The sequence below is a fragment of the Hippoglossus stenolepis genome, chromosome 8, assembly GCF_022539355.2.
Source record: "Hippoglossus stenolepis isolate QCI-W04-F060 chromosome 8, HSTE1.2, whole genome shotgun sequence".
In the NCBI taxonomy this organism is placed as follows: domain Eukaryota; kingdom Metazoa; phylum Chordata; class Actinopteri; order Pleuronectiformes; family Pleuronectidae; genus Hippoglossus; species Hippoglossus stenolepis.
This window is the reverse complement of record NC_061490.1, coordinates 24,495,384-24,521,190: the sequence shown is the minus strand read 5'-3', so window position 1 is coordinate 24,521,190 and position 25,807 is coordinate 24,495,384. Positions and strand designations below refer to the sequence as shown.

At 44.6% G+C, this 25,807-nt stretch overlaps 1 protein-coding gene across 1 annotated transcript in view; it reads left to right on the top strand.

Moving 5' to 3' along the window:
* Positions 1-25,807, top strand: part of agmo (alkylglycerol monooxygenase) — a 39,641-nt gene that overhangs the window by 7,006 nt on the left and 6,828 nt on the right. The window contains exons 4-12 of the mRNA XM_035164239.2: positions 8,066-8,169; positions 8,903-8,998; positions 11,231-11,297; positions 11,620-11,685; positions 12,891-12,970; positions 13,350-13,484; positions 15,249-15,365; positions 18,514-18,596; positions 19,762-19,867. Of these exons, the coding sequence (XP_035020130.1) occupies positions 8,066-8,169; positions 8,903-8,998; positions 11,231-11,297; positions 11,620-11,685; positions 12,891-12,970; positions 13,350-13,484; positions 15,249-15,365; positions 18,514-18,596; positions 19,762-19,867 (854 nt within the window). The remainder of the gene's footprint in view (positions 1-8,065; positions 8,170-8,902; positions 8,999-11,230; positions 11,298-11,619; positions 11,686-12,890; positions 12,971-13,349; positions 13,485-15,248; positions 15,366-18,513; positions 18,597-19,761; positions 19,868-25,807) is intronic.

Below are 25,807 nucleotides of genomic sequence, written 5' to 3'. Positions count from 1 at the left end.
TTTGATAAAGTGTTGAGTCAATAAAACATCTTAAAATAATGAAAAGCACTAAAGTACCGGATGTATTACCGCAAAATTTTGTGGAAGGATGTTTTATTGGTGAGGAAACAAATCCATTAAACTTTGGTGCATATCCAGGATCTTTTCTTTAATTTCTTTAACATTGTGCATTTTATTTCCACATGTCGTTGATTTCTCAGAGGATTTTTTGTGAATAATTAGGGTCTTGGAATTTGTTAGTTCATCCATTTTTCATCAAAAGGAAAAAACAGATCTAGTGTTTTTATTGGGGTTTGTTACTTTGCAGGATTCTGCAAAAACTACTGAACTAATATCGATAAAAAAATGTTCAGAGCATTGTTTTGTAAGAAAACCAAACCAAATCAATAACTTGCTCTTTTCCCTTTTCTGAGAAAATGGGTCAGTTTTTTGGGATCTGTCACGAGTCTCATGCAAAGTCACATCTAAGTTAAACCTTGAATCAGCACCGTGAAACCGAATCACGTTGATCAAACTCCACACGAGGAGCCGAGGATAATCCCTGATGATCCGTGTGTGGGACTATTTCTTTGAATTACCATGGTAACGTGTCTGCTGAGTGATATGGAGTGAGTTAGGATTTAACGATGTGTGTTCCTGCCCTCGTTGTCTGACGATGCATATTACAGGAGTGACACTCGCACTCGTACATATGCTGGTTTATTTATTTTTATGCTTTAAACTGCAGAATCCTTTTTATGTCTCAGTTAATAAAAGAAAGTTTCCACTTTCATTTCCTCCTCTCCCAGCCCGTTGGGGTTGTTATCATGGAATATTGTGGCGTCACAGATAATTGTCCGCTGCTCTGTGGCTGCTGCGCTCGCTCGGGATGCAGAAGCCTTTTTCTTTTTTTTGTTCCTCGTTACCAAAGGAACGTGGCTCTGCTCCGACCGCAGGACAGAGACGACAAGGTCCTCACTCCTCACTCTGGTCAGCCAAGGTCATCTCGGTCAACCGGAGTTTGACCTCGGGCTTGTTCCACAGCAAGGTTCAAGCAAAATGTTTTCCGATGTGTGGGAAGAGACGTTTTGCACGATAAAGCACCGAAGAATGAGACGTATGCAGGATGCGGCCAGACGGTAGTTCTCAGCAGTTTGATGAGTGTCAAATTATCATGTAGAAATGCTTCGGTGGGTCTGTTTTATTGCACATATCATCGTGCACTTTTACACCCTGACCAGTGAAAATATTGCATCTATAATCGTGTTGTCAAGACGTTTGAGCTATAAATATTATAAATATTGCAGAAAACTTCAGAAAGAGGCACAAGTGACATGGTCTGCTGGGGAATACAAGCCCTTATTAGCCCGAGTGTAAAATATCAATTTCACTTTGACCAGTTTTTACGGCTCCCTGTTTTTTTTCCTAGTTTCCCTCTCGTGACTTCCACATGAGAGGAACAGCTCGAAAAGATAATTAAGTGGAAAGTACTTTGAAAGGCGGCCTGTCGTCTGATGCCTCCTCCGCTGACGAGACGTGACTGCTCGGCTCTGCTCTCTCCAGACACTGGGATCTTGGAGATACGAGCAGATTGGAAGGAACGCGAGCTGCACCAGTCTGCGTTTAGGTCTGGATCTTATTCAAGCTTCTCCGTTCAGTGTAAGAAAAAAGACTGAGACTCTCAGGGTTTGGTATCGGTGGAGTTTTTTTCTGATACCGCTGCTAAATCCATACTTTTTTTTTTAAGAAACGGTACCGGTGCCAGAACCGAACCATGCATCGCTAGGTGCTGAATTAAAGGTCCAGTGTGTGAGATTTAGGTGAAAGGGATCAGATGTTGAATATAAAATAATCCCAGTGATGTTTTCACTGGTGTTTAATCATCTAAATTGTACAAATTGTTGTTTTCTTAACCCAAGAATGGTATTCTTTATATTTATACTCTCTACGGAGGCCGCCATGTTTTTTACAGTAGCCCAGACTGGACAAACTAAACCTTTTGAGTTTTTAGGACGTGTTTGGAAGCTGCAACATGACACTTTACCACTAGATGTCACTATATTCTACACACTGAACCTTTTAGTCTGACCTGCCTTCCTCCTCGTTCTTCTTCTCTCGGGTTACTGGTGGATCACAGACAACTTGGTGCATTTATCTCCACCAAGCTGTTGCTCCCGGGACCCAGTAGCAGTAATCAGGTCCCTGCTCTCGATTCCCCGCCCTCTGCTTTAGCTTTAGTTATTGTGTCGACTAATGTTTTCTGTAGTGTAATGTTAACTCGACTGTAAGCTGGGCGACCATGTCAGTAGATGGGTCAGGCACCGACATGAGGCACCAACATCTTCCTGTGTGTTCGGTGCCGGCTGTGTGGGAACAGGTGTCTGATTGGCAGCGGGTTTCAACCCCAGTGACCGGACTGCGTTTGTGGCCTTTCGCTGAACGTGTGGACTGAAGACAAACACCGGCCGTGGTTAATCTTTAGGGAAATCTACAGATTCTACTTGAATTACCTTTGTGCACACAGACTCAAGCAAAGTGTTTGTTTACCTATAAACATCCTCGATGTCCCACGGCTGATCTACTGAAGCTCCAGTCCTCTCTGCTCTTACATGTACGTTTTAAATTGACCGAATGCTACGACGTGTAACTGCTCTAATTCCTCAGATAACACGACCCTGTATAAACATTGACCACAGGTTATTGAATTCAAGGGCATCAAGGCCATCTTTAAACACACTAGTTCAATAACCTGCTGACCAACAGGAATCGAAAACAAATTCCTAAAAAACCCCACGTGCTCTTTCCCCTGCTGCCCCCCCCTCCCTCCCACCGTCAGACAGACTAAATATATTCAAAACTCAGATGGTTTTGGGGGAGCAGGAGGCCGACCCGGTTCAGATGCGGCCATGTTGTTGACAGGCCTGTTGATTCTGTTTATTCTAACCTCATATCGCCGGCACCACTAATAGCAGCTCTAGTCTCGGGCAGCATCTATATCCAGGCCTGCCAGCCAGGCTGCAGCCATTAATCAGCCAGTCAGCTGTCCATACTCTGATTATATGTGAGGTAATGGAGTGACGCTGCCGTCGTCTCACCGCACCGGGGGCTGCCGCCGCTGCGTTACGCTTATAGCTCAGGAGACATCGGGGAGTCCACTCGGGAAATTCTGTCACTGCTCCTTTAATGTGAAGTGTCGAGGCAGAACACTGAGGTATTGATATTAGTGGAAAGTTAGTCAGCTGCTGGTGTTGGAGATTAAGGCAATTTGATCTGGTTGGAAACGGAGAAAGACGCCATTGTTTGACTTAAGGTCGGCAGAGGAGATGCACATAGATATCTTTTTATTCACTTTTAAACCAAAACTCTACATTTCAAGTTGACTCTGGAAGTTTTGACTTAATTCCTCAACTGCAAAATTCGAAAAAACAATTTGTTTCTCAACATTTCTCCTTAAACAAGTAAATAAACGGTGTAAAGTTGCAGACGTCTCCTCTGGGTCCAGTGTCTTCTCCTCCCCTGCAGCGTCCATCTCTACTTTCTGTCTCTTCCTGCTCCCGATCACTTGCCACCTCACCACATCCTCTGCAGCTCGCACCTCGTGCACACTCCTCCCTTCCCTCCTGCAGACAGCAGCAGTTGTTAAGTCAAACAGATGTGCTCAGCACTCCTCTGCGTGTCCTCCATTCCCGAGCAGACGCAGCTGATGTGGATGTTATTGTTTAAAGAGGAGCTCCTCCTGGCTGTGTGGTGGGGGGGGGCGCAGGGGGCTCCATAAATCTTCGCTCTGACGGCGAGTTCCTGGCGCGGTTGCAGGTTTTTGCGGGGTTGACAAAAGAATCCGGGGCCCCCGCTCGGTGCGCTGGTTGTGTCGGTACGGTCTGGTCAGGATGTGGGGGTCTCGCACACGGCAGCAGCAGAGCGCGAGTGAAAGGCCTCGTGGGAGGCAGAGATAACATCAACAGTGATGTATAGGTCACTGAGCTCACACTCTCCGTCGGCTGTGTGCGATGAAAGAGACAAAAGGGGGACGTCTACTGAGAGAGCGTCTGGTCTGATTGAACTCAGTCCTCGCGGAGGGAGAATGTCCACAGGGCCTGTGTGTGGAGTACTTAAAGAAAGTGTAGAAAAGAGGAGAGTGTTATGATGGTGGAGGAGGACGCTGAGCTCAGCAGAGGCCACAGTCCGGCTGTCTGCTGCCCTCGCGTGCTCCGCTCGCTGGACGGACAGACTTCCCTCTGTCAACAGTGGTGACAGACGACTGCTGACGCTGCTGAGGACGAAGCGCCGCTGATGTGTGAACGATGAAGGAGAAGCCTCGCATGTGGAGTGTTGGAGGTTTCAGGGAGAAAGCTTTTTGTTCAGGGTTTCAGTCGGTGAGATCTCGTAGATGTGCAAGAAATGCAACAGACTGGCTGTGAAAGAAAATCCCCACATTTATGGTCATAGAAAATAACCATGTATTAGATTTTACCCTTTTATTATTTTTCGTGTAACTGTGACAGATGCAGGATTATGGTGGATATTTTAGAGGATTCAGAGAAATGAGGGAAACGAACTGAAAGAGTCGTATGTTTTTCGTTTTGGGTCTTTGGCCTAATTTAGTTCCTTTAGTTTCTTCATGGATTTTGAGTTTCTGTATTTTGTCTGTATTTTGAAAAACCTCCACGAAGTAATATCTTAAATAAAACATCATCTGTTTGCATCTGAGCAGTAAAGAGAGGGAAAAGTAAACTTATTTTGATTTTAGTCATTTTAAACAACAATATTTGAGATTGGAGAAGAATTTATTTATATAGAAAATCCCTGAATCGGCACCAAATGTGAATGAGTTCTTCTAGGACCCAAACCACACCCCCCTTTTCCAAGTTTTATGGAAATCTATTCCGATGTTTTTGTGTAATCACGCTCACAATCAAACAAAACAAACATACCGACCAACTAGCAAATGGAAATGGGCTGAAAACAATATGAGATCTTACCTCGCCCGTCACTTTCTACTCTCTGGTGTTCGCCCCCTCCGTGCGGGAGCTGTAAGTGGCCCTGACCGGCGTTAGTGTGTTTAGTTTAGTGTGTGTGACTGAGCCGTGTGGACAGCATGAAGTATGGCAGCGGTGGAGGGGAGTTGGCCGACCGTCCCGCCGAGTCCAGCGCTCGCTGTTTGGGTTGGCATCCCATCCAAGAGCCCACCAGTCCAAACACTGGAGGGCCGTTCACAGCCCATTAGCTCCGTGAGTGACGGGGCAGCCCACCACTCGGAGGGCTGCACATGAAGGACGCGGCCTGTTAGTGCCAGGACTCTGTCGCTGAGGGTGATGATTGAAGCGGCTGATTGATGTAACTGTAAAAGCCTTTCACAAGGTTTGAGTGGTACACCAGTTGATTTGAATCTCCTTCTACACACGCTGCTTATTTTCCTCTTGTCCAGTCACACGTTCTTTTCACGGCAGCATTATTCAAAGTGCAGTTTGATAATTGTTGGCGCTTTACTGCGTGCATGGCTCATAATGGAGCTGGATTTACGAGGCTCAACAGGACCTGGGTTCTTGCGTTTATGTGACTTATGTAAGTGCCGCTGCTGACGGGGAGGAGGTGCGCGTTGTTAAAGTCGAACTCTGACTGATTATGACATATAGGCCCTGATTATGTGTCATGATATAATTCAACAACTCAATTTAGAGAAATGTAGACGATTACATCACCGTGCTGCCACTTCTTCTCTGTAATGCACTGAACACTGTGGCTGTAACGTACTTTACTGTGGCTGGAGGGTTTGATACCTGATGGTGTGTTTCAATACAGGAAAATAACATCAGGAAAACTCAGGAAAGGTTTATTTGGGCTACTGTAAAAAACAGAGAGAGGACCAGCTCCCGAAGAGTTTTTAAATATAAAGGGCTCATTCTAGAGTAAAGAAAACAAAGATTCGTACGATTTAGATGAGACACACCAGCTTGTGGTGCAGTGGGATCACAGCTGATTGTACAGTCGAACAGAAGCAGGAAGGAGCGACCTCTCCTCAGACACGTCGGGGGCACCAGTCGGTGACGGAGCCGCCCGGTGCCTAACTGTCCGTGAGCTCCTTGTTCCTCCGGCGGAGTGGAGGCTCGCTGGAGGCCAGACGTTTCTCTCTGCTCTTGCTGGGAACACGGAGACTCTGTGGCACTGGTTCTCACCATTAACGGGGCTTCCCTCCTGAATAGGCCCTGCCAAACTATGCAGCGTCCCGCCGAGTTTCGAGATGAGGACATGGGCTTCCAGTGAAGCCTAGCAGTTCCTACTTCCTATCAGTGACAACCAGCATCAATCTTCACCGCCCTTAGTCCTGGACCCTGCCAAGCTCCACTGCAGCGAGCGGAGAAACGCTGAAGGACTCAGGCAGTTGGAATCAAACAAAGGCTGGATTATCCTCTGAATGTGGTTCCTCGCAGGGCAGTTCATCTCTGAATCCCCCGTGGTGCAAAGCGGGAGGAGCGTCATAACATTAGTTTTTGACCTCTCCTCTCTCGTCTCCTTGTTTCCTCTCCTAACTGACTGGCAGTTGTGTTGAGAGGGCAAATAAAGTATGAAATAAAATCCTGTTGCTTCTATTTCGACCCCATCCAACGTACACCGTTTACCGCTGTGTGCGACACGTCCGAAAACACCCCCCCCGTGACGTTTACTCTCTCACACCTGCTGCAATCCAGCAATAACCCTGTTAAATAAGTGAGGTGTGGTGGTTTTCACTCCTCAGCTCCTCCGGGTTTCCCCCGAATAGAGAAGGAATTCCACCTCAGTGTCTCCGATTGGAAAACATTTGGACAGATCGCGGGCGCTCCTCCGCTCACACAGCGCTCACCTCCTCTTCTCAGCTGTGTGTTTGTTCAGGTGCGGTCGACCTTCGACCCACTGGGTCTTTACGACTGCTGGCCGGCCGCGATGCAGCTCGCAGGATTATTAAACGATGAGAGAGGAGGAGTTTGAGATGTGGTTTGTCGATGATTTCTCAAAAAAAGAAGGGAGGAGTGAGTGTACATGCACAAGAATGTGGATTCATGACCCAAGCCCGTCGAGACTTAATGAGATGAGCCGAGTTCGGACAAAACCTTTAAAACCATATTCAGGTTCTGATCATATTGGTCACGGGGCTGTAATTTAGGAAATAAGCGATAACCAAGAGGTTCAGGGAAAACAGGTTGAGTTCAAGACGGCAAGTTTAGCTTAGCACAAAACTGGATCCAGGGAAACATCTTAACTTACATCTTGTTTCTTGACTTAGTATCAAAACTCTTTGCGGCAAGAAATAAAAGCACCAGAGCTAACATACCACACATCTTCTTTTTTTAAATTCAAGTTTAATTGTTAGATAATTGATCTCTTAATGACAAATCCCATCACACATCAAGTCGAAACTTCACCTTTGTGTAATAACCTGCGCTGCTTTTATTACAAAGAACACAACACTCTGGGCTTTTGTGGTCCTGTAATATTCGAGGGATACAGTCGGTTCTTGTTCGACTGCAGAAGCCAGAGCGGACGCGAGGTGCCAAAAAGCACAGGCCAGGCGGGGTGGTCCGGAAACGGCCCGGAGATCCAGTGAAACTTAACAAGCATGTTCCCTTTGGATGTTAAAATGAAGTGTAACACAGATATTAATGTAGCAAGTATCACAACACAGTGGAGGAATGTAAACTGGAGCTCTGGGACACCGGGCTGGACGTTAACCAGCTGCACCCGAAAACCCGCCGTCATAATAGCTCCAACACCCCCCCCACACCCCCACCCCTGTGGCCAGCTAAACTCCAGCCTCGGGTTTTCATGACGGCCGGCGGCCAGGAGCAGGAGCAAAATGGCTCCTTCTGGGGCGTGAAGGTGTCCAGTTACTGATCTTGGGGAGAAGCAGGGTTGATTGTCGAGATAAATCACCGGCGGTGGTGATGTGGAAGCGGCCGAAATGTGTGTGTGAGCGTTTCAAGGCGTGCGCTGGATGTGTGCGTGCACGGCTCCACGCCTGCTGCAGTCGTGAGAAGGTGGATGAAGTGATAACATCTCATCAGATCTGGACCCTTGCACTCTTTTAATGCTGCTTGTGCGTGTGTTTGTGCAGAGGTGGCCATCCTGTGGGCTGCTCACCAGGTTCACCACAGTTCAGAGCACTACAACCTCGCCACCGCCCTCAGACAGTCCCTCACCCAGCAGCTCGCGTCATGGGTAACGTCTCATTCTTTCTGTTCAAGGATAAGGAATCACATTTATTAATCGAAACTCATTTATCCGACTAGCTGACGTTTTTTATTCCTCAGTGCCGGAGAACCGTTGTTGCCCAAAACTATAAAACAAACATTATTAACAAGTCACTGAGTTCCTTGATTCAAAATAAGTATGGGAATTTAATTTGAAACAATCCCAGACACAGCATCTATTCCAAATACTCACTACAGAACCACGTTCCTTCAACCACGACTGAAAATAGTCTCCAACAAATGTACTACAAATCCTGTGTTGGATATTGTTTCTAAAATTGTTATTGCCCAACTGTTTATGAAACGATTTGGCCTCAATAAGAAATAAAACTAAATGTTATTAAGATTTACGTCTTCAGTAGAGATGAGAGGACTCACAATGTTTGTTTCAGTTCTAATACTTGAATGTGTAGGAAACGTTTGAACCTCAAAGTTTGTTTATTACGACGCAGGAAAAAAGGTCTTGAGATTTCAAGAATAAAGTTGAACCTACAATTACAACTTTATTTCTAATACTCGTATCAAAGAAAACACTGGGCTGAAAACTGTCCTTATGTTATACAGTATGTGATCAAAAGAGGAGAATAACAGAGGTTTACTTTGGTATAAAGTGTGAGGTTCACACCAAGCTGCTGTGAAGACGTCTTATTTATGTCTGGTGTGTATTAAATGAATTACCCCCCCCCCCCTCCTCTCCTCAGATCTTCTACATGCCCATGGCCCTGGCTGTTCCTCCGTCAATCTTCGCTGTTCACATCCAGTTAAACCTGCTCTACCAGTACTGGATCCACACGGAGGTAACCATCACTGAACGATTCAGTGTGTCTGAGTGTGTGTGACTGGGTTCAACACAGTCACACACACAGTCACACACACAGTCACACACACAGTCACACACACAGTCACACACACAGTCACACACATAGTAGCTCCTGATGAGAGAAGGTGAAGGAGTGTGTGAGGCTCAGACATCATGTCCTCTTCTAGTTTATCTTACCTCCCAGTGGCATCTTCATCCCATTCTAGATATAATAAAGATATTTGACAGGTTAATAGTAGATATGTAATGCTGTTTAGCTTTTATTGTTAAGGATGCTAATTAAAAAAACATCCTATGAAAACACATGAACCTAGAGAAATAGTAATTATATAAAATAACACAACAAAACCATGATACTAAGTGGTGTCAGTAAAATAAAGAAAGTTATGTGGTAAAAGAAATATGAGGGGAAATAAAGAAAAAACTACATTTTGAGTCATGAAACATTTTGGAAATATTTAAAGATTAACGGGTGATCAAATAAAAGATGAACAATTAATGATTTAAAGATAAATCATAACAACCTAATAAATACATCTAAGCCAAAAAGGTTTTTTGACAGAAGAAAACACACTGTGGGTCTGAGCTTTTGTAATTTTACAGATAAATGATAAAAATATAAAAACAATCAATCACAAGTTATTTTCAGGGTCTTTAAAAACCAGGTTTTTGAATGTGTAGAACATGAAAGATGTGAATCAGCCTCCAGCTCCAGTCCTGTGTGAACTCACTCTTCCATTCGCTCTGCACAGTTTCTCTGGCCAGAGAGAGAAGTCTGTAAAGTTATCCCCCCGTGCCAATACTAATCCGTCTGCTGGGCCGAGCCTTTGTAGACCCGGTGTTGCAGTGGAACCTGTATTCAATAAAAAATAATGAGATTTTATGAAATATTCCAAACAGAAGCATGAGCGCTCTGTCTGCCTTTAAAGTGACTGGGAGTATCACTTTTACAATCCCAGCGATCGTTAGAGGGAATGAATGGATTTGGAACGCCCTCCATCTTTTAGTGCACTATTAGTGAGAACAGTCATAATACTCACGATTTTCTGAGGGGATGTAATTTATGCCTCCTTTATGGGCTTTACGTTTTTCTGTTTCTTTTTTTTTTTTTGATGTCATGTAATTTATTGGCGCACTCTTCTCTGCAGCCGTAGTGAAGTGGCGCAGACCCCTTCTCATTCAATATAAAAACTCTCAGGCTCCACTGCCAGACGCAGCCATTACATGGAAATAATGAATCACAGAGAAATCCTGTGCAGCCGCGCACGTTTCTCCAGATTAAGGGGGTCAGTGGGATCGATGGGAAACGTCAAGATATCTGCGACGCGGCCGAGAGAGAAACTTGGAAGTGTGTGAAATATGCTCAGCGTGACCCCGGTGACCTCTAGAGCTGCATCTGGTGGATGAGAAGTAAATGATTCATGTGAGTTTTATTTTGCAGACCGTCCGTGTGCATGTCTCCTCTGTGTGTGTTTAGAGGTTCAATCGTTATCGACAGTGTTCACATGTCCACTCCCAGAAGTTCTCATCACTCCCACCACCGTCCTGCTGTGATTAAATAAACAATTTTTAAAAATCAGTAAAAGAATTAACCAGCTCACCACAGTTATACAGGATAGGTATCCCATAATGCATCTTTCCTAAAGTTATTCCCATAATAACCAATGAAGGTATGATTTCCTTTGTGTCTGTGTGTTTGTTTGTTTGTTTACTTATTAGCAGGAAATAAGCAAAATCTGCAAAATGTTATTTCCCATTAACTTTAGGTTGGGATTAAATGATGGATCCAGAAGTTTGTGTCTTTCTTTTGCTTTGTTTCATGAAAAATCGTCATTTTCCCCCCAAAAAAGTTTCATCATCCCCAAAAATATAATTCCAATATAAATGAGATGTGCAGAATTTTGCTTTTCATGCACATCAGGGGGTTAAATTGTAATTTTTGGTGACCACCTGATGGATCTCTTACTACCACAGACCCTGGCCCTGGTGTTTACTGATGATGTTCATGCTCCCCAGTGGATGAAACTGTTCTATTATGGGATGTGACACGGTGCAGTGCATTGATTTATTTTACAGCAACTATGTGTTGACAGTTCATTTTGTCATGTTTAATGTTTATTTAATCACTTTTATTTACTTTAATACCAGAAATTAATCAGATTATTGCGATTAGATTTAATGTGCATGTTCTGTGCATCATGTCCTTCAGCTCATCAGTGACCTTGGGCCTCTGGAGTGGATCTTCAACACACCCAAACACCACCGAGTTCATCACGGTGAGAGACGCCATGTTTCATAAATGAACGTGACAATCTAATCCTCCTATTTGATCATGTTTTACTGCCAGGATTTCCAGGACTAAGCTTTTATGTATCCCCACGAGCATGACGAGGCCAAGAGCTCGATGTTCGGCCGCGTTGGAACCTGGTTATTTGTGGTCGTGTTTAATTTGGTCCAGTCGGTATCTTTGTTGGCAGGTTCGACCGCTTGGTCGTGGGAAAACAGGAGATGCTGGAATGAACCGGAGCATTTGGGTCCAAGGATTTCTGTGTTTATAAAAAATGTCTGTGGTAACCTCACCAACATTTCTCTCAACAGGGAGGAACCTTTACTGTATTGACAAGAACTACGGAGGAATTCTGATCGTGTGGGACAGATTGTTCGGTAAGATTTCGTAATTAGCTTCTATTTTCTTTTTGTGGCCTTTTTTTCAAAGTCTCCAAATCAGTTACTGCTCATTGTGACCGTTAAAATATTTTGTGCGAGAATTACTATGCTAGGTAGTGACGGTCGGATCAGTAACGAAATTATTGAAACCGCAATACCTGCACCAGACAGTAGGAGTGAGTCATTACTAAATACAAACAATTCTAACATACAAACTCTTAAATTTCCTTTGTTTAACATAGACTGTATATAAATGACAAAACATCCTTATCGCCCCCTGGTGGCTGGCTGGAGTGTTGGTCAGAAACCCGGCCTCCTCCATGTTAGCGAATTGGACTAAAAAGTACTTTCATAGTCAAATTAATTTTAGATTTGCTTTTATTTGTTGTCACGTTAACTGACGTGTTGATTTACTGTCACATTAGATTTAGCACTTGAACCGGTGAGTGCATAACATTTAAGGCTGTGAGAAGTTATAGGATCATATAGAATCTGCTCTGGTGTCTGTGAGGACTGCCCTCTCATTACCCGCTATTTAATGGAAACCAAAAGTTGTGGTATCACCATTTATTACGTCGACATGAAGGGAAACACTGACTCTGTAAACTGCAGGTTTGCCTGTAGCTTGTTTTACTCGACTCAGCAATTTTCGACTGTGAGAGGTAACAGACTGAATCTTGAGGTTAACTTTGACCTAAAGTTCCCTGAGACATTTATTTTAGCTCAGTAGCTACAAACACTTTTAAGAGTTTGATCCTGTGATCTCAAAGGGTTTTTAATTCTGTCAAGGAGCACGTTTTAGATTGTTTTCATAAGTTTGAAGTTTTGTTGGCCTCACAGAAGTTTGGTAAATCTCCTTTAAAATCTAAAGTGCCCGATAAAACCTATGAACATTGTTCTGAAAAACCACAAAACTCCACAGCCTTTATTTCTCTGCCTCTGAAGCAGATAAGAGACATAAAATAAAAACAACTCGAGGGCTTAAACCTTTGGCTTTTATTGTAAACCTCTGAATGTGCTCTGTAGTTCCCTAAAAATAGGGACAGTGCACCGACTATATAACTGGATGTGTACACTGAACAATTACAGATATACAGTAGGTGTAAAGTTATACTATTATACGACAGCTACTGGTTTACTTTTTATTTATTTATTCATGTAATTTTGTTTTGAAAATGTAAATCTGTTCGTGTTTTCTGCAGGTACCTTTGCTCCAGAGGAGGAGAAAGTGGTGTACGGCCTGGTGTACCCGATCAAAACATTTGAAATCGTCTACGTTCAGGTTAGTCTGTCGTTGGCCACCGGCCGGGCATCGGCGTGTAAACACTTCCAGTAGATGAGAGGTGAGCTCATGTTTCCTTTGTTGGCTGAGTGGCCGTGTTGTAACCATAACATTATCACTCCACTCCAAACACGCTGCCCGGCCGAGGTGGAGGGCGCCAATAAAACCAAACGGCGAGGAGCTGGATGTTGTGATTATTTCCGCTGCCCTCGCTGTTGGCAGAGCGCAGCGTGAACGACGTCCTGTCCAATGAAAGCAGAAACATTTCTACTCGGGATTGATTGTCACACTTATGGCTTCATTAGCACTGATCAGTTCCATGTAGCATTTGAATGTGAATTGACGTTTTGGCTTTTCCCTTTTTCTCTCTCCCTTGCAGTTGCACTACTATTCGTATTTGTGGAAGAAGTCCAAAACGTACAAAACCATCAGCGACAAACTGTCAACCTTCATCAAAGGTCCGAGCTGGAAACCTGGTAAATCTCGTCTGGGAGACTACGCCGACAATCCCAAGGTCTGTAAAACAAGCCTCTATTTCCACGGTCGCTCCTGAAGGTGGCATACTTTCATAATAAAGTCGTCAGGCGTCATTACCCATCACGTGACGCACTGTAAACACGGGACTAAATGACGCAGAGCATTCCTCGTTGAAGGATTCGCATATTCTACACGTTTTACAAGGAACTGCCACATCAAATATGAAGCTGTAAAGCCTTTGTAGGGGGAAACACAAAAAAGTTCATTTTCACCGTCTTTTAAATGCAGTCTGCGGGATTAAAACCGCATGCAGTGTGTGTGTGTGTGTGTGTGTGTGTGTGTGTGTGTGTGTGTGTGTGTGCGTGTGTGCGTGTGCGTGTGTGTGTGCAGAGAGAAACACAGGCTCCAGTTGAACTCTCCGGTGGTTAGCTTTGAAATAACGCTGATGGTGTCACATATTTCGCTCGTTCGGGTCTTCACACTTAGAAAAAAAAGAAAAGAAAAGCTAACTCTAACTCTAACCCTTTGCCTTTGTGATTAAATTGGCCCCTTAAACCCAGCGGGGTGATTCTAAACACGGCCCGAGCTGGGATTTGAACTGAAATATCTTGAAAGGGCTTCATGTCGACGTCTGCTCATTGATTTCTGCCGGTGAGGGAGAGAGAGGAAGCAAAGCGAGGGGAGTGAAAGGAGGAGAGAGGGTTGAACGTGTTTCAGCTCTGTGAGATTAAGCAGAGCAGCAGGCTGGAATACCTACAGGGTTGGGGATGGGATGCAGGGAAGGGGGGGGGGAACCCACATGTGGTGGTTTGGATCCTCAGAATCCTGGGAAACCCCCAGATTGAGACACAGGAATCTGTGATTGGCCAGTTTCTCTTTTTCTGTAATTCATTCCCAAAAGAGGACGGCGGTTTCAACACGAAGCCCGGAGGCCTAATCAGTTATCGTTTGGATGCAGATGCAGACGCGAAGAGGACAAATGAGTCAGGGAGCTCGAACAGAGAGACTCATATGTTCCTCAGTGTTTCGGGGGGAAACCGCTACACACAATAAATCCTGGACGACTTTGTAGATGGAACACAACAAGATAATTTGCACCAGGATTTTAGAAGTGGGAAAAGGTCGTAAGACAAATTTGAGGCTGTTTTGGCTTCAGCACTTGGCCGACAAAGTTTCTGTCCGTGATTTTTATTAGTTTAGATTTTCCTTTTTTAAAGGTCCAGACACTCACACTGACTCAGTGTTGTTTTCAAGTGGTTTGTGTTTTTTCCTCTTATCTGCCTCCTTGTTAAAGATCTAATATGTAACAGCTCTTCATTAAAATGTCGGATAACCACAAGACCTGTTATTTATTCTGTTGACTCTTTGTATTTACATTATACAAATACAAGGTCTTTTGATTATTAGTTTAATTCTGCTCTCACACACAAGATATAAACAACCATGCACAAGATATAAAGATGGACGACATGATGCCCCCTGGTGGCTGGCTGCGGTGCAGGTCATTAACCCTGCCTCCTCCACGTCTGTTAACGGGACACGGGTCAAACTGAAATAGATTTTTCACTAAGATGGTTTATGACAAGTTTGATTTGAATGAGTTATTTGATGCTATAAAACAGGGCGTCGTCCATCTTTATTTACAGTCTATGCAGGGAACACATTGTTCTTCTTCTCACTGCACTGTTCTGTAAAATCTCTCTTTAAACACGAAGTTTCACCGCACGTCATCCGCAGTGAGAATCCGGCCAGAAAATTAGGGATTAGGGGAATTAAACTTTATTTGTTTTTCCCTGTGCAGGTAACTGGAAAGGAAGTTCCCCACAGCCGCAGCTGGTCGCTGCTTCTACAAGTTTATGTGGTCGTTCATTTCCTGCTCGTGCTGCGGAGTTACCACGATCTGTTTGAAAACAAGACGGTACGTGTCATAAAACTGAAAAATGTGATCACGTTGACTTCTCTAATTCCCGAAAAGACCTGAAGAAGCTGGTGACTTCAGTCTGCTCACACGCTGCCTCGATGTTTAGGCTCCTGTAATCCCTCATATAACGTATGACAAGGTGGTCCCGGGCTCTTAATTTAAGGCTGAGTGCTGCGTGTTTGTTTGCCAACATTATTTCACCCAATTATGCAGTTTGTTGTGGCGGCTCCACGCTCGGGCAGAGTCCTCTACTTAGCCGGCAGGAAAAGACCAGTTCTGTCTCCCATCATGACAGAATGACTGATCGGCATTCCCCTTTAGAACAACCTTTGTCTATTATTTTCCACTCCACGAGCCAAAGGACCCCCATTCCTCCTCCTCCGGACAAAAAAAAGAAGGAGAGAAGCAGGTCTCCTCGGCAGTTATCTTTGGAAGGCGTTGTTCCCCAGGCATAGTTTTGGTTAGCCAAAAAGTGCCGTCACGCCCAGCCCCTTCAAACTCCCAAATAAAAACGGCCTGTCTTTTTTTTGTGATCACTACCTTCGTGGTGCTCCTTCAGTTGTGGTCCCCCTCTCACACACACATTCACACGCAAACACACGCACCTCCCTTCCAGGGTGGAGGGCTCCCCTCCCTCTTGGCGAATGAAACACCAGCTGGTGGTCCAGCAGTGAACACAAACGCCTTAATTGTCGAGTCAACCGTTTCCCAACCCAAATAGCCTTCAGGATGCAGCAATCAGGACTTGGAGGGAAAATAACAAAGTGAGCTGTCCAGCCCGACAATAAATCACGTTGCCGTTTTATATTTATACCCACATGTTTGCTAGCCACTTATTTAGCTTGACAATTGATGATACGCTGCCGGACAATTTATGGGCTTTGCGTTAATTCATGAAAACATGGTTATTTCAAACAAGTGAGGCTACTCTTCAATTACATCATCAGCCGGGGGCCAACATGTAGGTTTTATTATAGGTTTCCTGAACAGTTACTATTAGAGGCAGAGAGGGAAATTGACCAAGTGACGACTGCTCCTCTCAGAACGGCTTTACGTAAATGTTTTCATGTAGAAGAAGGACTTGAGGATATAAGATGCAATTTAAAGGCACAAAGAGCGACAAGAAACATAATTTAAACAACACCTGGACTCCTCGTTCCCATATTAACATAATAAAGAAGATCAGGTTTGACAAGCATGTAAATAACTTCAAATGTGAGCACGTTAAAAAACGTAAAAGCAATAGGGACGTTCTTCTTGGGCTGCGTGGACCGTGAAGACTGAACCGATATCAGACGGTCTGGTCGGCCGAGGTATCGTCACCACTTTGTCCAGCCCATAATTCTTTTGAACGTGTTTATAGCTGCTCAGTTTAGTTGACACGTGTCTGAGAAAGGTTTTGTCCCCAAAGCACGATGAATCCTCGTAAAGGTTGACCTCAGAAGGAACCACCTGTTGAAGCCTTTATTTCTCGGGGATTGAAGGACGCATTCGGGGGGAGCCTTCAAAATGGAAGGATGCGTCCCCTTAATTTGGCTTAATGCTGATTATTAAATCATGTTAATTTATTTAGAAGTGATGGCAACTCGGCAACTCATGTACCAATATTTTCACCGACTTTCCAAGTTGTAGTTCAGTCTTGAAATGGCGTCATGAAGTTCCACAGTCTGGAAGTAATTTTTCACACGCTTAATTTTTTTAAAATCTCCATCCAAAGTTCTAATAAAAAATGTGAGTAATCAAAAGTATAATCTGTGTGATGAAGCTCTGTGGTAACGTCCTGAACTTCACCGTCTGCAGCCCCGACCTGAGTAATGAGTTAATCTGCTTCGTCTCCGGGGACAAATAGAAACAACACAATCAGAGCTGCCACCAGATGTTTCACTTTCACTGGCGTCGCTGCAGCTCGACACTCGATCACATTAAAAATTAACACGGTTACAAAAAGCAACAAATCACATCCCGTCCACTTGGTCCTGTAAATGTGGCCACACGGACGGATCTGAGGAGGAGTTTCTTCTGGGGCTCAGTGACTCGATCACCTGGACCCCAGGGTGATTAATTGTACAAATAAATTAAAAAAATAAAGAGTATGGGACCAAGCCTGTGTGTTCTGCTGAGCCTCGGCACTTATTAACCACAGATAAGTTCACATAACCTTTGATACCAAAATAATTCCCCGCTTATTACACCTCGCGCTAAAAATAACTGTATCCGTAGCCTTTAAACTCTGATGGAATGACGGCTCAGCTTTAACAAACTTTGACAGTCTGGAGCGTCTCTTTTTCCTTCAGCCCAAAATCCCCCGTTTGATTCACGGAAAACATAATCATATCATCTTTCCCCTGTGAGGCCTCAGATAGTACGCCCCTTATGGGGGCTTATGGATTACAACTCTTGGATAAACACTTAAAAAAAATATTGTTATATTGCATCCTGTTGATGGGTTGATTTTATGTTTTCTATATCAGGCCGTCTGGGTCCGTGTGGGAGCAGCCGGGGAGATTTGGCTGTTAGGTTCTGTATTGAGTGTCGGAGAAATATAAACCAAAGCTGACAGCCCACGGCATCCTCAGGAGACACGGGGATTCCAGCTGCTGCCCTCAGCCAAGGCCGTAGGTTAGAGAACACCAATTAGACCGTACATCACGTTGTGTACTCGTTGTGTGTTTGTGCGCGTCTGTTTGTGTGTGTGTGTGTGTCGCGCATTCCCGCAGAGCTCGGGAAAAAAAAAAAAAGAAGCTCGGTGGGAATCTGCATGGGATTTCTGCTCCGACGCTGGTTGTTTTGGCTCCGTTTTCGAGCTATCGGGATTCAAACTGCTGTCTCCGACGCTGTGGTCAAGTGTCGAGGCCCATCTGGGATGATTAGAGCGTCTACGTAAACTAGGCAGCGTAAAGTAGGAGGCGGTGTGCATTCTGCTGCAGGATCCTGCCTGTGCCAGTACACTTACTCTGAAGGTCAGACATGTTTGGGTTGGCAGCGCCAGGTAAACAGTCAAACAGCGGTTTACGAGCGCTCTCCCAGTCAGGTCTCCTGTGAGCGAAACCCAACCAGCCACGATATTGATTTAAGGTTTAGATTCTAATGTGTTTTTTCCCCCCGTCCACATTTCTCATGGCATCCGAATGCACCTCGGTCCTAGATGCTGTCCCAGGTGACCGTCCTGGGGATGACCAGCTACGTCCTGCTCACCCTCACCGCCCTGGGCTTCCTCATGGACCAGAGGTACGGACACTTCTTCAGGGGTTAACTGTGATAGAGGCATGGGACACATTCTCACATTTCAGTGGAAAACGATGAGGAAGGAAGAGTCTGGATTTGGAATTAGGAGAAAAGATAAATCTGGAGGTTTCAAGGTGGCTGTAAAGATGGAAATTAACAAAACTATACGTCTGCTAATAGCGATTAGAAATATTATTCAGTCAATGGAAAATTACAGCTTTGATACTGAAATTGATTGTGAAGCAAAAATGCCAAATATTGACCTGCACCAGCCTCGGTGAGGATTTGCTGCAACATCACATTTTGAATTTAATGGTGTAAACGTGATTTTGACAACTATAGAAACTTTATTAGATATTTTAATTCTTGTCATTTACAGAATTTAACAGCTGATAGATTATGAAAAGCACGTAATCTAACAATTTCCTTTTCATTTTATTGATCAGTTGAACTTTCATGCAACTCAGACAAACGCAGCCTCACAAGCCAAAACGGTTAGATCAGAAGTCCAGGAAGTCCAAGTCCAGTCATGGATCTTTGACGCAGGCAAATTCATCACATTATATAACGTTAATATTAGTATTATTACATTATTTGCAAAGCATTAGATTCATTTGATATCAAATTATTTCAGCAGACAGGTGGAAAGTCCATAAGGACGGAGTCTGGTTTCTGTGACGTGACTATCGTAAAATCAGTTTTTACACAAAAAAAAAACCCCACACAGCTGGAAATACAACAGAAGTTTGACTGAACTCTTTCAGAGACTTTTCTTTATTTTCCTTCATCACTTGAGTTCCCGGATTGGATTGAATGTTGGCGTTAATGAGCTGGAGTCGGTCCGGTGAGCAGACGTCTCCTCTTCGTCTCCTCTTCGTCTCCAAACCGAGCTGAGCTGATGAAACTCTAAACTAAACATCTAAGAACAACTGTAGAAGTTTATTCACCTCAACATATCATCACTAATAAATAGACCGTGAATCTTCTCAGGGCTCGAATCCATTCGAACTCAATCAGCTCTGGACGTTGAGGCGTCTTCCATTTAAGAAAAACTTGATTATTCCTGTTACATCATCACAGTGAAATCCGAGGTGAAGGTCACTTAAGGTCAAGATGGGTCGGATGTGAAATGTCACCGTGTCTCTCATTGCTGTGTCCTCCCTCTCAGGCCAAAGGCGGCTGTCCTGGAGATGCTGCGCTGCGTCGTCATGGTGACGATGCAGAGGTATGGATATGTGGCGCCGCTGCTGCCGTCACTGGCTGTGCCCACAGAGGTAAGACGACCGGGGGGGGTGTTTCAGTGTTACACAATTTTAAATATCTATTTTCACATATGCAGTCGTTTATCCTCGAGTAAACAGATCGTATGAACTTCTCCTCCTCTCGTCCACTTGGCTCCAGCTCCCCCCCCACACAACCCTCAAATGATAAGTGGTAAAGTTTTGAAATATTCCTGATGGACTCATAACGTCCAGAAAATAAATGTGAAGTTTGTTGTCCCACAGTTGAAATGGACATAACTCGCGGTCGCGAGACGTCTTCAGACCCGTAATAATGATCCCAGCACATCATCATCATCGCTCATCATCAGTTTGCTCAAATGTCACAGAAGTGTACAAGTTCAAATTCTTGTTTTTCTTTCTCTGACCACTTCCTGTCTCTCGTGGCCGAACAGCTGAGGTTCAGAGGTCAAAACCAAAAACAATCCCTCCTCCGGGTCCGTTCACGTCGCTGAGCTGGAGCCTGTGATCGTCTCGCACACCATCTTCAGAACGGTTCCCAAAACGGTTTAATAGTTTCATTTAACAGCTTAATGACATAATGTGGAAATTGCTCGTTCATTTGGTTTTTACGCTGAAGTTTGGCGTCGTGCCTGCCGCCCTCCATCAGCGTCCTGTTCATCGGGAAAGAGGAAAAAACTGTTTGTGTCCAGAAAACACTTCAAACCACAGACTGTGTGTCGAGGGGGACGACATGGCAGCTCCCGGAAAGAGTGAAAACCCCGCCTCCTCCATGTTAGCGCATGAGACATGGACATAGTTAATAGATTTTTCTCAAATATGGTCGCCTTTACTTTAGGTAGTTGTTATCACACTGAGGAGTAAAGTGTGTGTATCAGCTGGACTCTGGGTCTAAATGAGAAGATGGCAGCGTTCGTCTCAGGGATACTTTGTCTTCAGATCTTAATATATATAGTCTAAGACCTTGTTAGCCTGCAAGTTGTTCATGTAGCATGTAGAGTGTGTGTGTGTGTGTGTGTGTGTGTGTGGTTGTGTGTTGTGTGGTCTGTTTTGTGTGTGTGAAGTACGTGCGAGCCGGGTGTTAAGTCCAGCCCTGCAGCCCTGTGATCTACGAGTCCAGATGCGTTGCCCAATTGACCATAAAATTGGCGTTCCTTTCTGTCTCTGGCAGCCCGACTGTAGATGGCGGCTGACCTCTCATTACGTTCCCTACCTCAGCCCCCCCGCCCGCCGTCGCTGCTCGCCATCTCAGCCAGTGTGAACGACAGCAACACCTCTGGAACCAATTAGCTCCGTCTGCTGCTAACTGGCGCTGGCTGATGAGATTTGCACGTGAGCGCCGAATCGCTGCTTTTTTTATCGCTCTGCCTCCACATCTGCTCGGCTCAGGTGCTCAGAAGACAATTGGAGGGTTTCCCTCCTTTTTCCCTTTTTCTCACCGTTAAAAAACGAAAATAAACCTGAATGAATTACAATATTTTTAAAGCCCCGTCTAAAGTGAAGTGCACGTCCAGCCAGCTTCACAGCCGGAGGAAAGTCTTGATTTATGCTGCACATGCTGCGCGGCCGTGTCACTTTGACAGCGCTGCAGGTTTTTTTACGCAGCCGTTTCCTTAAGCGGATCATTAGGCCTCATTTCAAGTCGCAGTCCATCAGACTGAGCTGAATAAATGTCGCTGCTCGCAGGTGGGGCTCGTTGAAAAGCCCTCACGATGGACTTGAAATGGTTCCTGACATATTTGTGCCCTTTGTTCAGAACTACAGCAAAGAGAAGAAAAGAACCCCCCCCCCCCCACCCAAAAAAACCTTCAAGGTACTTTAATGATATACGGCTCTGACGCGTGAGGTGAGCGGGCAGCTCTTTGTTGCAGAGGCAGGGCGTGTTTTGAAGTCGGGCCAATCAATTAACAGTCCCTTGAAATGGAGGAGGGGAAATTTCACATTTAATTGTATTCAGGCTCATGTGGCCGTACAGTTGGGAAAAAGGGGGGGGGGGACGACTACAAAAAAGAAAACTACAAAAACTAGGTCGGTTTGTGGTCCTTGAAACCCAGTGGTGTGATATACTGCACCCTTAAAGCTCACAGTGGTATTTATAGTGGCTCTGGAGATTTCCCTTGTAAAGCTGCAGGCTTGACCTGTAAACCAGGGCCGCCTCTCGCTCTCCCAGCCGCCCACTCGCTCGCCCCAAACCCACGTCTGCTCGGCTCGCATGAAGGCCTCGCCGCTGCAGACGACACCAGGCTGGCAACAGTGTGTGTGTGTGTGTGTGTCTGTGTGTGTGTGATTGAGCTGCGGTGGTTTGCTTGGGGTTGAAGCTGAGGAGATGTGTTTGTGTGTGTTTGCTGTCGGTCAATATGAAGATCTTTATCTGTCGTGAAGCTCGGGAGTCGAGTCTCCACCCTCTTCTTTTTAACTTCTGATGAGCAACTCCTTTTATTAATAGTTTTATTGATACCGTGGATGTGTCACGTTAAGTTGCTCTATGATGACGATGATGCTGTAACAGACATAATTAGGGTGGATCATTATTTTCACTCCTGAATATTCTCGTAATTGTTTTCTAGATTAATTGTTTGGGCTGTTGAATATTATGTAAAAATAAAATTCCTTTAGCAGTTTTGCAGTTTTCTGAGTTTTGCTCAAAGTGACGTCTTCTATGTAAAGTGTCTTGAGAGAATGTATATTATGATTTGTCGCTGTACAAATAAAATTGAATTGAATTGAATATCAGATTATATAAAAAGCAGTAAAAGCCTCTGCTTGAAAGAAAATGACTCAAACAGTTGATCAGGTAGATTTTCCTCTTTAGTTTAGATTTTATTTTATGACTTTGACAACAATATGAGGATTTTTCACATAACGGTATTAAAGTTTATATTTGCGGGAATGAAAACATTTATTTCAAAGAATAAGAAATTCAAAATAGATGTGCATTTATGTTTGTTTTCTTAATTCCACTTCTATATATTGGTTTGCATTTTCTTTTTATTATAAGTTGATGGATAAACTGTGGAATATACCAACATGTTGGGAATCTTTGCCAATTTAAAATATTCCCTTTTCTATATGTGGAGTTGACAAAATAATAGAATCTACCATCACGGCATTTATGTCAAATCAGCACCTTTCTGAAAACCTGCCAACAGAGTTTAATCTCAGTCCCACGTCTGTTGCACCTGATTGTTTTATAATGTCTGGTGTTCCACCCTCTTTTCTGTTTGTGTGTCCACACGCACAGTATTTCACTGAGTGAGCGTCGGGGGGGCCACTTGTGAAGTTTGGACTGCAATGATGTAACATGGTTGTGTAAGTGTTCGGGCCCCTGGTTTTGCCCGAAGGCAGAAAAAGGAAACATGCTGCAGCGCTGAGCGTAGACGCTGGATTTCTGAGAGTAATTGAGCTGTGATTCTTTAAAAAAAAACAAAAAAACGGCCTCGACCTGCCGGGGAAGTTCCAGTAATTTCAGAGGAGAGCTCATAAAAATCCACCTGTCTTTGCTGGGACCCATTTGGGCTTTTGTAGGAAGCGTTTGGGCTGAAATTCTGTTGTTTTGAAAGCGTTTAGCTGTTTTTAATAGCTGTAAATAGTCAAATCTGAAAAATAGAATAATAAAAAGATGCCCTCCACGTTTAGATGTCAGCAGATATATGAAGACTGAGACGTTCGAGTCGATTATTAGCTCATGCAAGTCTGACACTGGAGCGGCACGTCTAAATCTACGTAATCCGTTTGAATCCAAAAATCGAAAACGAAGCCATTTAAATTGTTTTCAGAGCCCCTCTGGATTTTCCATCTTTTCATCTCCATGCTGATTGTGTTTTCCAATCTCACAAGAGCCGCCGTCTGCCAGACTTTAAAGGGAAAGACAAATGCTGCTGGGCCAGAAAGAGGAGGTCAGAACAATATTATGAAGTTCATGTCAGAAACAAAAGGCCCCAGCTCGCCACAAAGTGGTTTCTCCCCCCCGCCCTCGCCGCCCTGAGCGGGCAGATAAGACGCCACGCGGCGAGAGGTTGGCCGTTATCTGGAGGTGTTGCTTCCACTCGCCAGATCTCAGGTGCGCGAGGTTAGCGGACCTTTTTCTTCTCGTTTCTCTCCCTGTGAAGCAGGAATGTGTGGTAGCGAGCAGCAGGGCTGAGGTTAACGGGACCGTGTGGAGCTGTGGAAACTCTGCGAGCATGACATCACCCGAGAGCTCGCGGGAATGGAAAGGAAAGGAAATCTCCTCCCATGGAGAAAATGGAGGGATTTGAAAGAGAAACGCTGGGTAGGACTGTTCCGTTGGAGTAAACAGCGGGGCGGTAGACCGTACACAGTGTGAAATATTATCACTCAATGTGCAGGGGATCGTGCCCGTCAAAGAGTAACCGCTTGGTTTATGTTGTCAAACCACTTGCCAGGTAAAGCGATGGAAATCCAACAGCAATTGGCCCTTTGGGGGTTTTCTCGCCGTGTTTAGTTTGGCCTTCCCGGGGTTAGTTTCTGCGGCCAGCGTCGACTTTCTTTTGAATTTGTCTTCCTATTTGTGCTTTAATTCATGGGTGAAACACAACAGTCGTCCAGTTTATGATGCGGCCTCGGAGCCAACATGTGAACCTGATTGAACCTGATGATTCCTGCTGCACTGTTCTTCCTCCTCCTCCTCCTCCTCCTCCTCCTCCTCCTCCTGATTCCACAGAACTGTAAAGAACTGTAAAGCCAATTTCCAAAGACGTCTGCTCGCAAATTCAAGTATAAATAAGTCAATGATTTTTTAATGCAGAATCTATCAGTGGAGCCGCAGCATATTAATTTAGCGATCCTTCTTCCAGTGCGAGCTTTCATCACTCTGCTCTCGGTTTATTAATCTCCTTCTCTTCACGGCGCTCTCTGGCTCACTGGCTAACCATCGCACGTCTCATATTGTAGTAAAAAGACATTCTTCATGGCCCCTTTTTCACAATAGCCTCCGTTTCCTGCCAAAAGTCAGCTGGAAAATGTCTGGTGCTGCCAGGATCCATGAGCCACAGGAGGTTACAGCTTTGGACGCACTTCAGATCTAACGTTGCAGAGTTGGGAATAGACACGGTCACACAAAGACTGAACGACAATAATATTATTCCCTGATGTCCAACGACGTGTAATGAGAAGGTCGATGGTTGCATGTTTTTTCAGGAGAAGCGTCAGTCCAACTTTCTAGCCCCTGATATGACACCTAAACTTAAACGAGTGGCAAATAAAGAGTATTTACGTCGATGCCACAGGCCTGAAAACCTTCCCTCCACATATCAAGGTATTCCTGAGCACACTGTCTCCTCCATGTTACTAAACGGGACGTGCATGGGCGAAATTAAAAAGTCAGTACTTAACATTCTAGTGTGGATGTGGCCTGAATTTCAAAAACACTAAGTGTTGTGCATGACACATACTGTCCATCTACCTTTATAAAAGCAGAAACAGGATTTAAGACACTATCTCAGAATGAGTCAGTAACTTTGTGGACGACGTTGTTTTTCTTTTTACACTTTGACGTTGAGCTCCTGAAGACTAATAAATGTAATAAATGTACTAAACCCTATTTTAAGGCCCACTGCCCTGTTTTGGTGGCAGGCTCTGCAGACTCTGTTCTGTATCCAGTGATGTAATGTTGGCTGGCATGTGGACCCAGCGTGCGCCTGTCACAGACTGAAACATCTCATGCTGACTCTGTGTGGCTCGCTCCCCTGTTAATTATTGATCGCTCTGTGATTTCCCCCCCGACCCAATAACTTTCTCTTTCACCTCCGTCCAAAACTCAGCGACAAACATATTTGTGCAGCACAAACAGTGGCCTGCAGTTCCCCCCCCCCCTTGCAAAAGAAACTGGCTGTTCCGGCTTTCTTCCTTTACTGCGGCTGTTCAAAAGCGCCTGCTGTTGATTTGTCAGCTGCAGTTTTTGAAGGAGACACATTCTGCTCATATTCAGCTTCAGGTGTTTTTGAAATGAAAACT